The sequence below is a fragment of the Ictalurus punctatus genome, chromosome 14, assembly GCF_001660625.3.
Source record: "Ictalurus punctatus breed USDA103 chromosome 14, Coco_2.0, whole genome shotgun sequence".
NCBI lineage: Eukaryota > Metazoa > Chordata > Actinopteri > Siluriformes > Ictaluridae > Ictalurus > Ictalurus punctatus.
The window spans coordinates 26,792,586-26,808,386 of record NC_030429.2 but is presented as its reverse complement, the minus strand read 5'-3'; the positions used below and the strand labels follow the sequence as shown (position 1 = coordinate 26,808,386).

Below are 15,801 nucleotides of genomic sequence, written 5' to 3'. Positions count from 1 at the left end.
CGCGACGTCACAACCAATCAGAATGCGCTCAGGAAAAATAAATCTGCATATTTTCAGTTGAATACAGACAAAACCGTTATTATTATCATTTTGGAGGATCACAGGAGTGTTAACCCGCTTTGCACAGTTCTGACTAAACCACATTACTTATATTTCATGGCTGTTTTGTTTTGAAGGTAACTTTATAAAACTACCGAGCATTCAAAAACAATAGAATCATCTCTCCGTTTAACAATAGCATACCCTGCTGAGAGAAAAAAACAACAACAGAAACCCTCACAGAATTTGTACTGGTTTTAATGGTTATAATGGGAATTGTACTGATTTTAATGGAAACTGTAATGGTCCCTGTTGGTCTCTACTGGTGATTTGTTGCCATCTATTGGTGGTATAGTGTATTTTTCTTGATCAGAGTTTGATTTTGAGAATGATTATTGCATACTCCATCAGGTTCACAGCAGCGGTTGTGTCCAGTCTAGATTCAGTAGGGTTTGTTGTGGAATCTTCCTCAGCAAAAATAAAAACTTCTGAGTCTCGAGGTTTTTTATGGCAAAAAGAAATTAGACCTTTATTACAATAGTAACATCTGTTTTGATACAAAGGAGGTCTTTTTGCAACATAACTCCCACACATACCCTTCAATCATTGATGCATCCTCCCTAGCACAGGTGGCCTTATCCAGTATGTGCATATCCTTCCCACTCATAAAGCTTGGAAATTATAATGGATACACGCTAAGGAATAACAGGTAAAAAGTCAACGAGCTAGGAAGAAAAAGATACAAACTACGAATGAGGAATGTGTACTCAGTGGTTACTCACAATCTGGACTTGTCCTGGTTCCTTTGATTAGTATACATGAATACCCTCTTATAACTTATACATTGATTTTACATGATTGGATTATACTTTGATTAAAATATTCTGTATATTGTCACAACATAATCATATGTAATAAATGCTAATAGGGCACGCTCTCTTACTTTATCTTGTGAGTTTATGTGAGTTCTCTCTCTCTCCCTCTCTCTCTCTCTCTCTCTCTCTCTCTCTCTCTCTCTCTCTCTCTCTCTCTCAGGAACACTGTGACCTTTTTCTTGTCTCCTCGACAACCCAGATCACAGGAATGTGTCTTTCTCTCTTAGTTTCTCTTATCTTGCAAAAGTAAGCTGATCCCTGGAGCCAGCATTACACTTCAGCCATCAACACCAGACAGAAGGATATCATTATATGGAAATAATGGATGGAGACACATATGGATCACATTAATTTACTGTGAAGCTATGTCATAGTTGGTGCTTATCTTGGCGAGAGCCAAGTTCGCCAGCCTAAAATCATCATGAAGTTAACATCTACTCTCAATTTAATGGAAATCAAAAACATGCTACCCCTCTCACGTCTTCGTACGTGATGTACCAACTGCTTCCTAGAGTAGGAGAGCCTCTTTTTAATATTATTAACTCTTATTAACAATATTATTATCTCTAGGTTACATCCCATGAACATTCAAGCTGGCGGTTATTAAGCTTCTTATTAATAAACCACACCTAGATCCTAGTAAACTAGCAAATTACAGACCAATCTCAAACCTTCCATTTATTTCTAAAGTATTAGAAAAAGTTGTGTCTGTTCAATTATGCTCCTTTTTGCAGACTAATGGTATCTAAAAATTTTAATCAGGTTTCAGGCCCCGTCACGGCACAGAGACTGCACTTGTCAAAATTACAAATAACTTACTTCTATCTGACCAAGGTGCGTGTAACTGCTGGTTCTACTTGATCTTGACATGACATACTCATAGATAGATTTCAAAACTACATGTGTATTCAGGGACAGGCATTAAAATGGTTTAGATCCTACCTGTCTGACTACTACCATTTTGTTTGTTTAAATTATGAACTTTCTAACATGACGGCAGTAAAGTATGGTGTCCTGCAAGGATCGGTGTTAGGCCCCCACTGTTCACGGTACAGTGGTTTGTTTTGCTGTCTTGATTGACTGCTAAATAAACCTACCTCATCTGAATCCAGTCTTCGTGAGTTCGGCTGTTTTATTTATTTTAATTGCAAGTCAGATAGCTTAATTGATGTTATAGTTTGAATTCATGAGCTAGCAGGGTCAATGTAGGTTGAAGGAGCAAAATATTCTGCAGTAACATGCTATCTGTTTCTGATGCAGGAAAACTAGTCCATGCTTTCATACTCCAGCCATGTCTGATAAAACGATAACAAATGCACACGGTCATCTCTGCCTGAAGTGCAATCAACAGCAGCTACGCTAATCCTTCTGCTTCTGTTTCCTGTTCCTGGTAATCAGTGAATGTGCCAACTCCAGCTCAGATTCCAGATGACACCAACACCTGCGAAGACTGGAGAGGCTTCTGAGGATGGTCCAACATGGACAGGCTGGGGACACCTGGAAACTGTGGAGATGGCATTGGACTGCAATTGATACGGGCAGTTCTGGTGTGGTGTCTTGGGACTGTGGTTGTGGTGATGGTTTTGGACTACAGTTGCACAAACAGACATTTGGGTTTCCATCAGTGGACAGTTCATGATTTCAGCAGAATAGACTTCATGTTCAGACTGTAGTGAATTTTCTGATTACACAGTTGCACTTTTTGTTTTATTTTGTAGCACACAGTTATAGAAGGGAATTAATTATAATTACACTATACGGTGTCACCCAGATGAGGACGGGTTCCCTTTTTGAGTCTGGTTCCTCTCATCTGGTTCCTCAAATTGAGCTCATATTAACTAAAAACACTCAAACACATACATATTGTCATTGAGGCATGCAATGCACTGAGTCAGGTTACACTCACTCACACAGGAAAAGAGCAGAAGCCACGCTAGGAGTTATATTACACACACACACACACACACACACACACACACACACACACACACACACACACAGGAGTAAAATATGAGAAAACACTTCCAAAAAAGGACAAGATTGTCATGATCTCCCCTTCTGGCAGCGCGCTCGAAGAGATGAGGGGGTGCGCGCATGCATGAGCTACGTGCACGAGTGCTCAGCGAGCGCATGCTCTTCGGATGTTGACAACTATGACATTGTTTACTGTGGACTCGTGCGTTTGTTTTGTTTTGTAGATACGACCAACCAAGTCCTGCTCAGGCCCGATTCTGTTGACACAGCCAACCAAGTTCAGCCTGCAGAGTCCACTGAGAACGTTGCTCTGCTTACCTGTTTCGCTGAGGACGTCGCTCTGCTTTCCTGTTCCGCTGAGGACATTGCTCTGCTTTCCTGTTCCGCTGAGGACATCGCTCTGCTTTCCTGTTGCGCTGAGAATGTCGCTCTGCTTTTCTGTTCTGCTGAGGACGTTGCTTTGCAATTCTGGTCTGTTGATGATGTTGGTTTGCTTTTCTGTTCTGCTGAGGACATCGCTCTGCTTTCCTGTTCCTCTGAGGATGTCACTCTGCTTTTCTGTTCTGCTGAGGACGTTGCTCTGCTTTTCTGTTCCACTGAGGACACTGCGCAGTCTCCTGGTTCAGTTGGGGACATTTTGCCCAGGGGGCCAGGAACGCCAATGGAGAGGAGTGTTTTGTGGTGCTCCGGGAGGAGCGCCCTTGGGGTAGGGGGGTTATGTCACGATCTCCCCTTCTGGCAGCGTGCTTGGAGAGATGAGGGGGAACACGCATGCACGAGCTACGTGCACAAACACATGCTCTTCGGATGTTGACAACTGTGACATTGTTTACTGTGGACACGTGCGTTTGTTTTGTTTCTGTTCTGTGTCCTCCCTGGTTTGTCACTGGTTGTTGTTCGGGGGTGTGGCTTTATTGTTTTCAGCTGCCAGTGCTTAGCGCTGATTATGTTCGGAATATATATATATATATATATCTCGCGTCCCTGTACACCTCATGGAGTATTATAGTAGATATAGTATAGTTAGATACGTTGTTATTGTTATGGTCCTTGATAGATTTAGTTAGCTTAAACTATAGATTAGTTAATTTAGTCCATGCTGGTTTTTCCGCTCCCAGTCCATAGTATTAGTTCATGTTTCTTGTTTTGTGTTTTGACCCTGTTTTCTGTGACCGCGACTTTGATTCCTGCTTTGCCCCATTTATGCCCCATTTATGCCCGACCTTTTGCTTGTCTTGACAACGTTTTTTTGATTACGATTTGGATTTGTCTGCCTGCCCTTAAATAAATACCTGTTTACCTGCACCTGCTTCCGTACTCTACTATCTTACGTCTCGCGACATGACAGAATACTCCGCTGAAACATGGAAGCAGCAGGAGAACGAGGAGAGCATCATGGCAGTCAATATACAGATTACTGGCCATGATTCTTATCCGTGCAGTTTCCCCAGAGGTCTGCTGCCAAACTCTCACCTGAGACGTATGGGTTAGAGAGCTACCCGATGATGTTCCTGTGCCACTGCCGAGTCTACTTCTGTAGCCTGGCGTATCCCAAGCCTGACAAGAAACAGTGGCTTGGGTTCTGAGTGTTTTGCGGCCTGGCTTGTGACTGGTTCCACCATTCTCAATGATGTCACTCAGCTTGCGGAACTTTTTCTGGAGGAGTTTATGCAGCCAGGGCAGTTACACGGCCTGGATTTACTAGGGTGGAACGTCAATGGGATGACCCAGGCTGACCCGTCATTTCTCCTCTATTACAAGTGGATGGATGTGGCAGAATCCGCAGCTTCGCTTCAGGTTCCGGCCAACGTGGTGGAGGTGGCACTGACCTGTACGGCTGAGGGCTGATGGAAAGAGGCTCTGCTGCAGTGTCCTACATGCATGAAACTAGGTATCCCGGAATCATTTTTCTGATCTCTGATCTTGATGCTTCAAGAGCAGCTGGTGTAAACACAGATGGCTACATAAGAAAGCACCTGCAGAGCTCCAGCCCGAGGTCAATGCGGCGACCTCAGAGCTCCAGCTTGAGACCCACGAGGAGGTCTCACCGGCAGAGCTCCTGCTAGAGGCCAACGTGGTGACCTCACCTCTCAACTGTGTGGATCTCGTGTGGTGGAACAATAAACTTGGACCCTTTTGCTTTTCCTCACTCACTGGTTCTTTGTGTATTTCTTTCTTCTTCATTGGGCTATTTGATGTAAATACCTAATTCTATGAAAAGTTCTGATAGTGTTTGATTAACTGATAAAAATTGGAACAACAGTCCCAAACCACATACTTGCCTACTATAGGCCTGTAGTAAGAGAAATACATGTATCTCGGCTACTATATAGACAGTAGGTACGCGGTTTGGGACGCAGCCCACGGATTTAAGCAGTTGTCTATTTGCACGTACAGCATGATAAATAATTAACCGCACTTGAAGAGTTCGTAAAATAAATAAATAAATAAAAAGACCCAAAACTGTATAAGGTTCCATAACGAAGACCTTTCACACGAGAAGATAAACAGGTCCCATTGGGACCTAAGAGGGCATTGATAATGCCCACTCTGTAAACAACAATTTGTCTTTTCTCGAATCTCCTCTCTCAAGTATTCCTTTTATTAAAGAATAAAAGTTGCTACAGTAAAAAAAATATTCTGAATTAAACAGAGATCAATTCTCTATTTAAAAATAACTAGCTTTAATTTTTTGCTTGCACTTAACAATATAGGTACCGAGCCTGGCTGTCCCGTCTAGGTGAATGATCTTCACCCAAGGTTTGGCAACACATGTATATATATATATATATTGTTGAACACAGCTAGAACCTTCGCGTTTTGGCCGTTTTGCTATATGAGGCCCAAGGGGAATTTTTGTGGTTAGACGGTACATTTGCAGAACAATAATAAGTTTATGCTCACTTGGCATGTGTGCATTCACCTTGCAGTTAACTTTCGAAAATCAGCCATGCTTTGCTCTACAACGGTCTCGGGAACTGAGACTTCCCATTTCTTGTTCGAGCTGTAAATGTCAACGTAGTTCTTGTTTTTCATGTTCTCTCTAATTCTTCATTTTAAATTATGTTCTTCAATAAACAAAAATTTTCTCCCTTCATTAGTATTACATAAAGAAGGTGGCTTTGGTTCAGGTGGTAGAGCGGGTTGTCCACTATCGTAGGGTTGGAGGTTTGATTTCCGGCCCACGTGACTCCACATGCCGAAGTGTCCTTGGGCAAGACACTGAACCCCAAGTTGCTCCTGATGGCAAGTTAGCACCTTGCATGGTAGCTCTGCTACCACTGGTGTGTGTGTGAATGGGTGAATGAGACACAGTGTAAAGTGCTCTGGATAAAAGCGTTATATAAGTGCGCCATTTACCATTTACATAAAGAAGTTGATCCCAATGATAGCTTCACTTCCCCTCCATGCTTTTTTAATTTGATCAGTTACCTAATCAGTCTCTCTCTGAAGTTTTCCTCTCTTCATCATCCACATTTGAATGCTGTGCAGGTGAAGTCCAAGGATCTCTTCACCGGTGCGGACTCTTGTCCCGTCCTGTTTTCCAGTGTCTTCTGGGCTTTTTGCATCCTTGCTTTTCCTGCTGCTCTGCGCTGGCATCTCCTTTCCTTTTTCTTTTGTCTTGGTATGAGCGTGAATGGGTTTGTGCTGGTGTTTGGTGAAGACGTGAATGTTACACTTTCACAAAAACTTAGCATTCACTATTTACTTACAGTGCATAACAATGGCATCATTCTGCTTGGGAACATTTTCAGTTTACAACTTCCAATGGTTGGTATGGTATGGTGTTTTCAAAGATTTTTTTTTTAACGTATCACAATTTTTGCCATGTCTTTGCTTTCATTCATTTGTTTTATCATTATATTTAATATCTTAATTTCATATAACTTTATTCAGAAGGTGAGATGCTTGGTGTGTGACAAGGAGCGTGTGTATGGAAACAATACTTCGTTGATGCTGAGGCATTTCAGAGCTTTTCATGAGAATGCACAGCCCAAGAACAATCCTACACGCATGCAAGGTAGTAGGACTGTTTCTTCCCTAACAAGTTTATTCATGATTTTGGATTATTCACATTTTAGTCCCACACTTTACAAGAATGGATCGTTTTGTCCATGTCAAAATTAATGATTTTCATTCATTTTGTAATATTTTCCCTGGAATTCCTTATCCCAGTGTTCTGTGTTCTGCCCGCTACTCTTATCATAAAACTGATAGAGTCTGTAGAATTATTTTCTCTTACCTTTGCCTCTGGGTTCGAGAACCCTTTGAAGTCCTTTTTCTTCTCTGAAGACGTATGATAACAAAAGGAGTCGTACTCTTTACAGTGAAATATACGAATCGTCCTTGGTATAGGCTTCGGTTTATTAAAGTAAAGAACAAAAGGATTACAATTACTTTTAACTCAAAATATAAAGAAAAATAAAATAAAGAAAATCCTAAGACCACGCAGGATCTGAATAGTGGTTTCCTTTTTCAAGAAATTAAAACGACAAGACCTTCACCTGAGGAGTGGCAAATTAATGCTGGCTTACTCCAAGTATTTATACCTTCATCTATTGTGGTTTCAGGCGCTAGGGTTTAAGCTTGATGCTCAAAATATCATGCGGTCTTGGTGCGCCAGCTCGCTTTTTTAAGAGAAAAACAAAAGTGTAGCAGTTATTTCTAAGAAAAGTATACGACGCTAGCTCGCTTTCTTAAGAGAAAAACAAGATGAGGTTTGATGCACTGGCTCGGTTTCTTAGAAATGAAATAGAATGTAACAGCGTTGTCAGCAGAAAACATAAAGGTCAACAGAGTGCTAACTTGCTTGCTTAGAGATAAAATAGAATTCACAAATATTCTATTTTGTTTTTCTCTTAAGAAAGCGTATGGCGCTTTCTTAAGAGAAAAACAAGTATATAGCAGGTATTTCTCAGAAAACCGTACAGCATAAAGTTCAACATATTGGTAAAGAATGCTAACTTGTTTTCTTAAGAGAAAAACAGGAAGCTGTGTGGTTTGAGAAACAGAATGCATGTTCTTTTATGGTTCACTGACATGCTTCAATTTTATATCAGTGCTTTTGATCAATCTTTCCAATGTATCCACCCGTGTGGTAAAAGTAGAGGGTCTAGGCCTCTCAAGACAGACATGTGCTTCTTGTTTCATTTTCTCAGTGTATTTTTGTCCATATCTCTGATTTAGCCGCCTAATGCTCTCTGCACATCTAAATTTAGCTCGGTCTTTTAACATTGTAGCTTCAGCCCCCTTTTTATTCAAGACACTCCTTATACTATCACATTTCTTCATTAATCGATTACTTTCCAATATTAGTTCCTCAGTTCTCTTCACATCAAGCATGTCAAGCTGTAAACCTCGCAGGTCCCGTTGGAGGACGTCAGGATCAACCTTCCTAGCTGAAGATTTTCTAGTCCGTTTTTCTCCATATCGCTGGATACCCTGGGGCAGGCTTGTTCCCTTTTTACTTCTTGGACCTCTTTTTATCCTGACGCAATTGTATTTCCCCAGGCTATCAAGGTTGGGGTTCTTTACATAGTTTAATCATAAAACATATTTCACGGCAATTATAATATATGAATTTAGCATATTATATCAGCTTGTATTTACATTAAGCAAGAAATAACGGCAGGGTTGAGACTACAAATTCCGGAGATCCAGGTCTCCTAGAACAATTTACATTTTTAAATATCCAGTCATACAAGTAATATGAAGAATACAAATAATTTCAGGCAAAATACTTGCCATATGCAACTCTGTTGCATGTTATGTGTACATTATTCTTCTATTACATCATAGTGAATTATATTAGATCATACTGTCATTTATTACCACACTTTAATGGATACAAGAATAGCTGGTGTGTGGTGGGCGTTCTGGAGCACTATAGCTGCCGTCGCATCATTCAGGTGGATGCTATACACTAGTGGTGGTTGATGAGATCCCCCCCCCCCCCCCCCCCCAAAAAAAGTAAAATGTTCAGTTTCTAGAAATAGAAGCGCTATATGAATGTAAGGAATTATTATTATTATTATTCATTTATCAGAGGGAGAAATTCAACACACACACACACACACACACACACACACACACACACACACACACAAGGCTTTTATTTGTGCACATGACATGGAAACTATCTCTGGAGTGTCTGGTGGCTGCTTCATCTGACGGAGCTTCTTCCACGGGCTTGGTTTTTGCTGTTTTATTTTTTCACTAACCACCAGATGGCGCTGTCGGGGGGGGGGCTCAGTGCTTTATGAGGCTTCATTTCCCCATCCGTGCCTTTGAGCCGTTAGTTAAAGTGTTAAAAAGTACTTTCTGGAGATTAAACTGACGAGGACGATAGTACGCACTGTTTGACCAGCGGCTATTAACGAGATGCGGTAGGGAAAAAAACGCGGGTTAAATTTAAATTGAACCGACTCAGCCAATGGATCGGCACAGTGTGTGTTAGAGCGCCCACTGGTGGAGGTGGGTGAACGTCACATGAGCTTCACGTATGAAATACTCACTGTATAAAAAATTTATATTTATATATACTGCATTTCAGACACTTCACATGTATTAATATTTAAATAATTAATTTATTTTTCTCGTTTATATATATAAAACATATATATACACTTATATATACATATATATACTTATATATAACATATATATGGGTTCATTCTTACATACATCTTGTGAAGGAAGTGAAGGAGTCTATCCTGAGAGTACTGAATATGAGGCAGGAATAGACCGTGGAGACCAGTCCATCACAGGACACCATGCATACACACATTTACACACACTGTTTCACACGTGCAGTTATTTCCCAGAGCCGGTCTACTTACTGGCATGGTTTTACACACTGGAAGGAAACTGAGGAAACTGGAGAACCCGGTAGGAACCTATATAGACACGGGGAAACACGTGAGAAACACCATACAGACAGTAAGCTGAGGTCAGTACTGAACCTGGAGCTGTGGCGTGACAATGCTATCTCTGTGATGCTCTAGGACTGTATAATATTTGTAATAAAATTTCCAGCTACCACTTGTATAAGTGTATAATCCATTTTAAAAACTGTACAAACTATCTGTACACTCTTATGAAGCAGCTGATCAACTCGTTCTCTACAACATTTGAAATAATACTTATCTATCTCATAACTACATTTCGTAAGCATTACATGGCATGCTGTTATAGAAAAATAATCAAAATCATTGATGCAGGCCCAACATGAATCTTAATGCATCTTAATTAGTGACATTTATTTCATGGACCCATTTTTATGGGTAAAATTAACAATATCATTAGAAGTAAGCTGTAAGCATATTAGATGAGTGTTCAGTCAGCTTATCATTCAAACTATGGGTATGTTTTCTTTACAAAAGTGTGCACTGAGTTAAATAAAACATCTGACAACTCAAAAATTATGATACAATTGCATCTTGTGCACACTATTTCTTGACCTCAATTTAGTATCTCATGGCTTTGTTATGTTGTGTCTCTTGCTTTTACACTATATGGCCAAAGGTTTGTGGACACCTGACCATCACAAACACACGTTCTTGTTGAACATCCCATTCCAGAATTATTCCCCCTTTGCCTTTATAATAACCTCCTCCACTCTTCTGGGAAGGCTTTCCACTAGATTTTGGGGTGTGGCTTTTGGGATTTGTGTTCATTCAGCTACAAGAGCGTTAGTGAGGTTGAAGTCGGGTGCTGATGATGGGATATCGAGGAAGCTTCAGTTCCAGTTCATCCCAAAGGTGTTCAGAGGGGTTGCGGTCAGGGCTCTGTACAGGACACTCGAGTTCTTCTACCTTCTTCCAGCCTTCACACATCATAGACCTCATGGAGCTCGCGTTGTGCACAGGAGCATTGTCTTGTTGGAACAGGTTTGGGCCTCTTAATTCCAGTGACCAGACATTATAATGCTTGAGTGTACAGAGATATTCTACACAATTGTGTGCTTCAGACTTTGCGGTAACAATTTGGAGAAGAACCACATACTGTATGGGTATGATGGTCAGGCGTCCACATACATTTGGGGTACGTTATAGTGTGCGCTATAGCAGCTATAAACACCAAAAGAAATCACAGCCTGTCGTGTTACATGTACTGAAGATGTCAGAAAACTGTGTTGTAAAATTAATCAACACCTCCTGACCAATTGCAATCCATGATTTAAAAGCACTGTGGTATAAAATGTATTAACAGAGTCCAAATGAAGTGAATTTGATGAAGTACGAGTTAATAATCAGTATATTATCTAATGATTATTAGATATAAACTGGACCATCAGAATAAATTTAAAAATGTACAAGTTGATAGTCTCTAAAGTGTGTACAGATGAGCTAGTAAACTTTAACAACCATCGTCTGTAGACATGTATGGAAGCCCTAAGAAGACATGCGTTATAATAAATTGTTTCTCATGATCTTGAAATAACAAAAAGCTGTTTTCTCATGACGCAATTTTATCACGAGAAAATCTCGCACCTTGCGAATGGGACTGGTGTTGCACGCACATTGGCATCTTCATCATCGCCGTCATAAATGCAGTAATTACTGTAAATACTATAGACCTGACAGCTTCTTGAGTGTCAGACACTAGTCGTCAGTCACTCACAGACAGTGCCGTTTCAGCTTGAGTGAGTCCCAGGTCAAAGTAAAAACAATTTTTTTTCATCCATGATGATGCGGATGTCGTGGAATCTCCTTCAGCAAAAATAAAAACTTCTGAGACTTGAGGTTTTTGATGTCAAAAACACATTAGACTTTTATCACAATAGTAACAAGAGCTGAGCCGGCCTGCAAAGCCACTCCCGAGTCCATCTTAACACACTGTGTTATACCCCTCCAAATCAAAGACTCTCTACAACCCATCCATCTGTTTTGATAAGAGTATGAAGGAGGACTTTTTGCAAAGTAACTCCCACACATATCCCTGAATCATTGGTGTATCCTCTCTAATACAGTTGGCCTTATCAGTACGTGCATATCCTGAATTTTTCTAACTTCCCACTCATAAATCTTGGCAATAATAGTGGATACACGCTGATACACGACAGATAACAGCTTAACGAGCTGGGAAGAAATGAGGAATGTGTACTCAGTGGTTCCTCACAAGCTGGAGTTACACCAGCGTGTCCTGGTTTCTTTGATTAATATACATGAAAACTCTCTTATATCTTATATACATTGATTATTGATTGGGATTATACTTTGATTAAAATATTCCATATATTGTCATGACACAATGCTGGTTTAACATTATGTCACTTTCTTCATGATTGAAATACATTTTGAGGTCATTATTAGGCCTAAACTTTTCTTATCACTGATTATTATTTATTAACTTCTGATTGGACATGATGGATTACAAAATAATCATATTGAAATCACAATCTGATCAAAGAAATACTTGCATACTTGTTACGTCGAGTACACAAGAAAGAAAATAATAATAGGAGTGCACGTGGTTAGCATGTTCGCCTCACACCTCCATGGTTGGGGGTTCGATTCGAACCGTGGCCCTGTGTGTGCAGAGTTTGCATGGTCTCCCCGTGCTGTGGGGGTTTCCTCCGGTTTCCTCCCCAGTCCAAAGACATGCACGGTAGGCTGATTGGCGTGTCTAAAGTGTCCGTAGTGTATGAATGGGTGTGTGAATGTGTATGTGATTGTGCCCTGCAATGGATTGGCACCCTGTCCAGGGTGTACCCCGCCTTGTACCCCATGCTCCCTGGGATAGGCTCCAGGTTCAACAACAACAACAACAACAACAACAACAACAACAATAATAATAATAATAATAATAATAACAATAACAATAATGCATGGCCTCTTAGAGCTTCTGCAGACACGTTGTTGAGACTTTGCGGTTAATGGCCGTTATTTTCCGTTACATTCCGCTCAGTAACGGGATTCTTAAAAATAGATATTATAATATTTTAAACTAAAATTATAACCTGACTTGATGAAAGAAATATACTGTAATATCAAACCATTAAAATATCTGAAGACGAAAAGTTGATTTTTAATTTTTTTATTTCAATTTATTTTTTAAAACGGAATTTCTCATACCGCGTGCGCGATTTTTTCCCCGGAAGTGACGTAATTCTGAAACCGGAACAAACAAATGCGGATGCAAATGAGGTTGTTAGAAAGCGAAGCGGTGTCGGTGCGGCTTTAGTTGACAGAAATGAAATAAAAGCAGGGGAAGTGAAGGCTTGCAGGAGGAACAGGGTTTATTTGAGATGTTTAATCCAGCTGAAGGGCAGAAAGCCAACACTCTGCGTTAGATATTTTTAAAATTATCTTTAGATATTTTTTTTAAAATTGATTTAGAATTATTATAGAAGTAAATCGGTTTTAATTTTATTTACTAAGCATGAAGAGGCTGGGTTTAGGAGGCCAGTGTTCTGGGAGCTCAGGGTTAGTGTGGTTATTATTGTGCTGTGTGTGTGTGCTGGGATATAAACCTGTCATTATTATTCATGGACTGTTCGACACTCCTGCTGATTTCATCAAACTCAGACTATACATCAACCAGGTGAAACTTTACTTTTCACTTTCCCTTCAAACGTTTTCTTTCCATGCGCTCCATTAATTCCACTCGATATTAGAGCTGGATCGATATTACAGACCCACGGTATGATAATCAACCAAAATAGATCACGGTTTTTGGTATATCATAACAACCTCGATGTTTTTACTTGAACCCTTCAGCAGTTCGGCAGTTTTTTTACATTTGCATCTCTATAGGGATGATGCAATCGTTTAGGAATCTTCTAATACGGCGATACCTTTCGAGTAAGGAATAAAGCACCGTGTTTCGTGCTCTTATAAGAAAATCATCAACGACTGGGTGTGACGATGCAGACTTACTGTTTCAAACCCACAGCTGGTTATTTTCCTATAACGGCACGTCACTGAGTGTTTTATTCCTCTTATACCTCGGCAATTTGCCAACAAATACAATTTTAACATGTCAGTTCGTGTTCTCGCTTACATTATAGCAGCTATAAACGTTCCTTCTCCAGCCCTCTGTTTTTTTTCGCTCTCTCTTTAAGTGAATAAGACAAAAATAAATGAATAAGCACAGCTAACATCAGGAGGCTTTATATATTATTATTTCTTTCTGCTTTAAAAAATGTCATGTTCTAATCAGAGCACTTTCTCCTGCTGATATGCGGAAAACAGGACGTTGATAAGGGCTTATTATGTTTACACACGTCTGTATGCTGTTGAAATTAGATTAGATTGGACTCTGGGTAAAGTAACACCCTCTGTACCTCTCCTTCTGGCTGTGATAAAGCTGTGATATTCTTGTTTTATTATAACCGTGTAACTTTTTTTAAATCATAATTTACAATGTTATTGACTACATGGGCGTAACCACGCATCCTTTGTTGAGGAAATAATCTGTCCCCCCAATATACAGTAGAAAATATTTTCCATGTTTCCCCCTTTAATGAGCCCTGCCAACGGATCTGTCTTTTCTTCATCTATTGTATTTATTTATGTCTATTCCTTTTTAATAAATTTCTGTTTGTTAAGGAAAGTAAGTGCCCCCCCCCCAAATTGTACACTTGGTCACTCCCATACTCAACACAAGTTGGTTGATGTATTTTAGCAGCTCAGCCTGTAAGAAATGGAGACAGCAGCCAAGTGAAGAAAAGTGCAGCAGAACATACAAGCTTTTATTCAGACAGTCAGTAACTAGATCCCTAAATAGTAGGTGACCTTAGATTAGTATAGAAGGCATCATACCATGGCTTTGTTTGTTCTGAAGAACGTCAATTAACTGTTGATATTTGCACACCCACGTCAGTTCCAGTTTTTGACCATTCACGTTACATTCACTTGCACATCCTCCCTCCGAGTTCGCTGTGAACCCTCACGCTGTGACGGACTGTTATAAATGCGAGTGAAAGTGAGGAAAGTTGCACAGCATTTCCTTCCTTTACACTACATTTGGGCTAAGGACAGCTAAGTGATTTTACAGATATGAGGCTCAGCATAATGCTGAGGTGTGCTAGCTTGGCAACGAGAGATATGGAACTAACGTCTGAGGTGTGGCCATATTGTAGTTCTCCATTCAGAACTAGTTATGGCAGTTTGTCTTTAGAATTAAGAAAAGAAAACTCCAGTACCCTTTACATAGCTAACGTTTCAGGTTATATTTGAGTGAAATATAACTCTATAACACACTACATGAAAGGTAATATTTGAAAAACCAAAATAGGTGCACTTTAAGGTTGAGCTAATGTCCACTTTAACTAATTTATGTACTGTTGGGTAGTTTAATCTACAGCTGAGCAACATATTCTATAAGATATGTTTGAGAGAGCCACACGTTTTCCAGCTCTTCCAGGGGTGTTTTACATTTTTAAAGAATTACGACAGTTTTCTAAACACACAAAGGAACACGTAATCCTTCGTAAATGTAAATGTTTGTCACGAACATTCACCGCATTTGGAGATGCGCAGTTTTCACCGGGCAGGAAGGGTATGAGCTGTCAGACAGATGTAGTGGAGTAAAAAGTACAGTATTTGCCTCAGCGATGTCGTGGAGTATACATTTGCACAAAATGGAAATACTCAAGTAAAGTACAAGTACCTTGAATTTGTACTCTTAGGTACATTCCACCACTGCAGACAGACGGGTTTATGAGCTTGATTTTAAACTGTAATTTCTATGGTTCAAATCAGCACAGAAACATGAGCTGAGTTTTTTATTTAGTTTCTTTACATCACATCTATAATAAATGTGATCATGGGTTTCGCTTACTAATTAACCTGTTCAGGTGTGTGTGTGTGTGTTTGTTGTAAAGATAGTGTCATGGTGTTAAATTGAGGATACGGGTGCCTTTCCTCAAGGACCAAAAAAACAAAACAAAAAACCTATGCAGTGCGAA

The 15,801-nt window shown here is 40.0% G+C and overlaps 1 protein-coding gene across 1 annotated transcript in view; it reads left to right on the top strand.

Annotated features, from left to right (window-relative positions):
* The first annotated feature begins 13,015 nt into the window (after positions 1-13,015).
* ppt2b (palmitoyl-protein thioesterase 2b) overlaps positions 13,016-15,801 on the top strand; it is a 10,851-nt gene continuing 8,065 nt past the window's right edge. Inside the window, exon 1 of the mRNA XM_017485268.3 lies at positions 13,016-13,433. Coding sequence (XP_017340757.1) covers positions 13,272-13,433 — 162 coding nt within the window. The 5' untranslated portion in view covers positions 13,016-13,271. The remainder of the gene's footprint in view (positions 13,434-15,801) is intronic.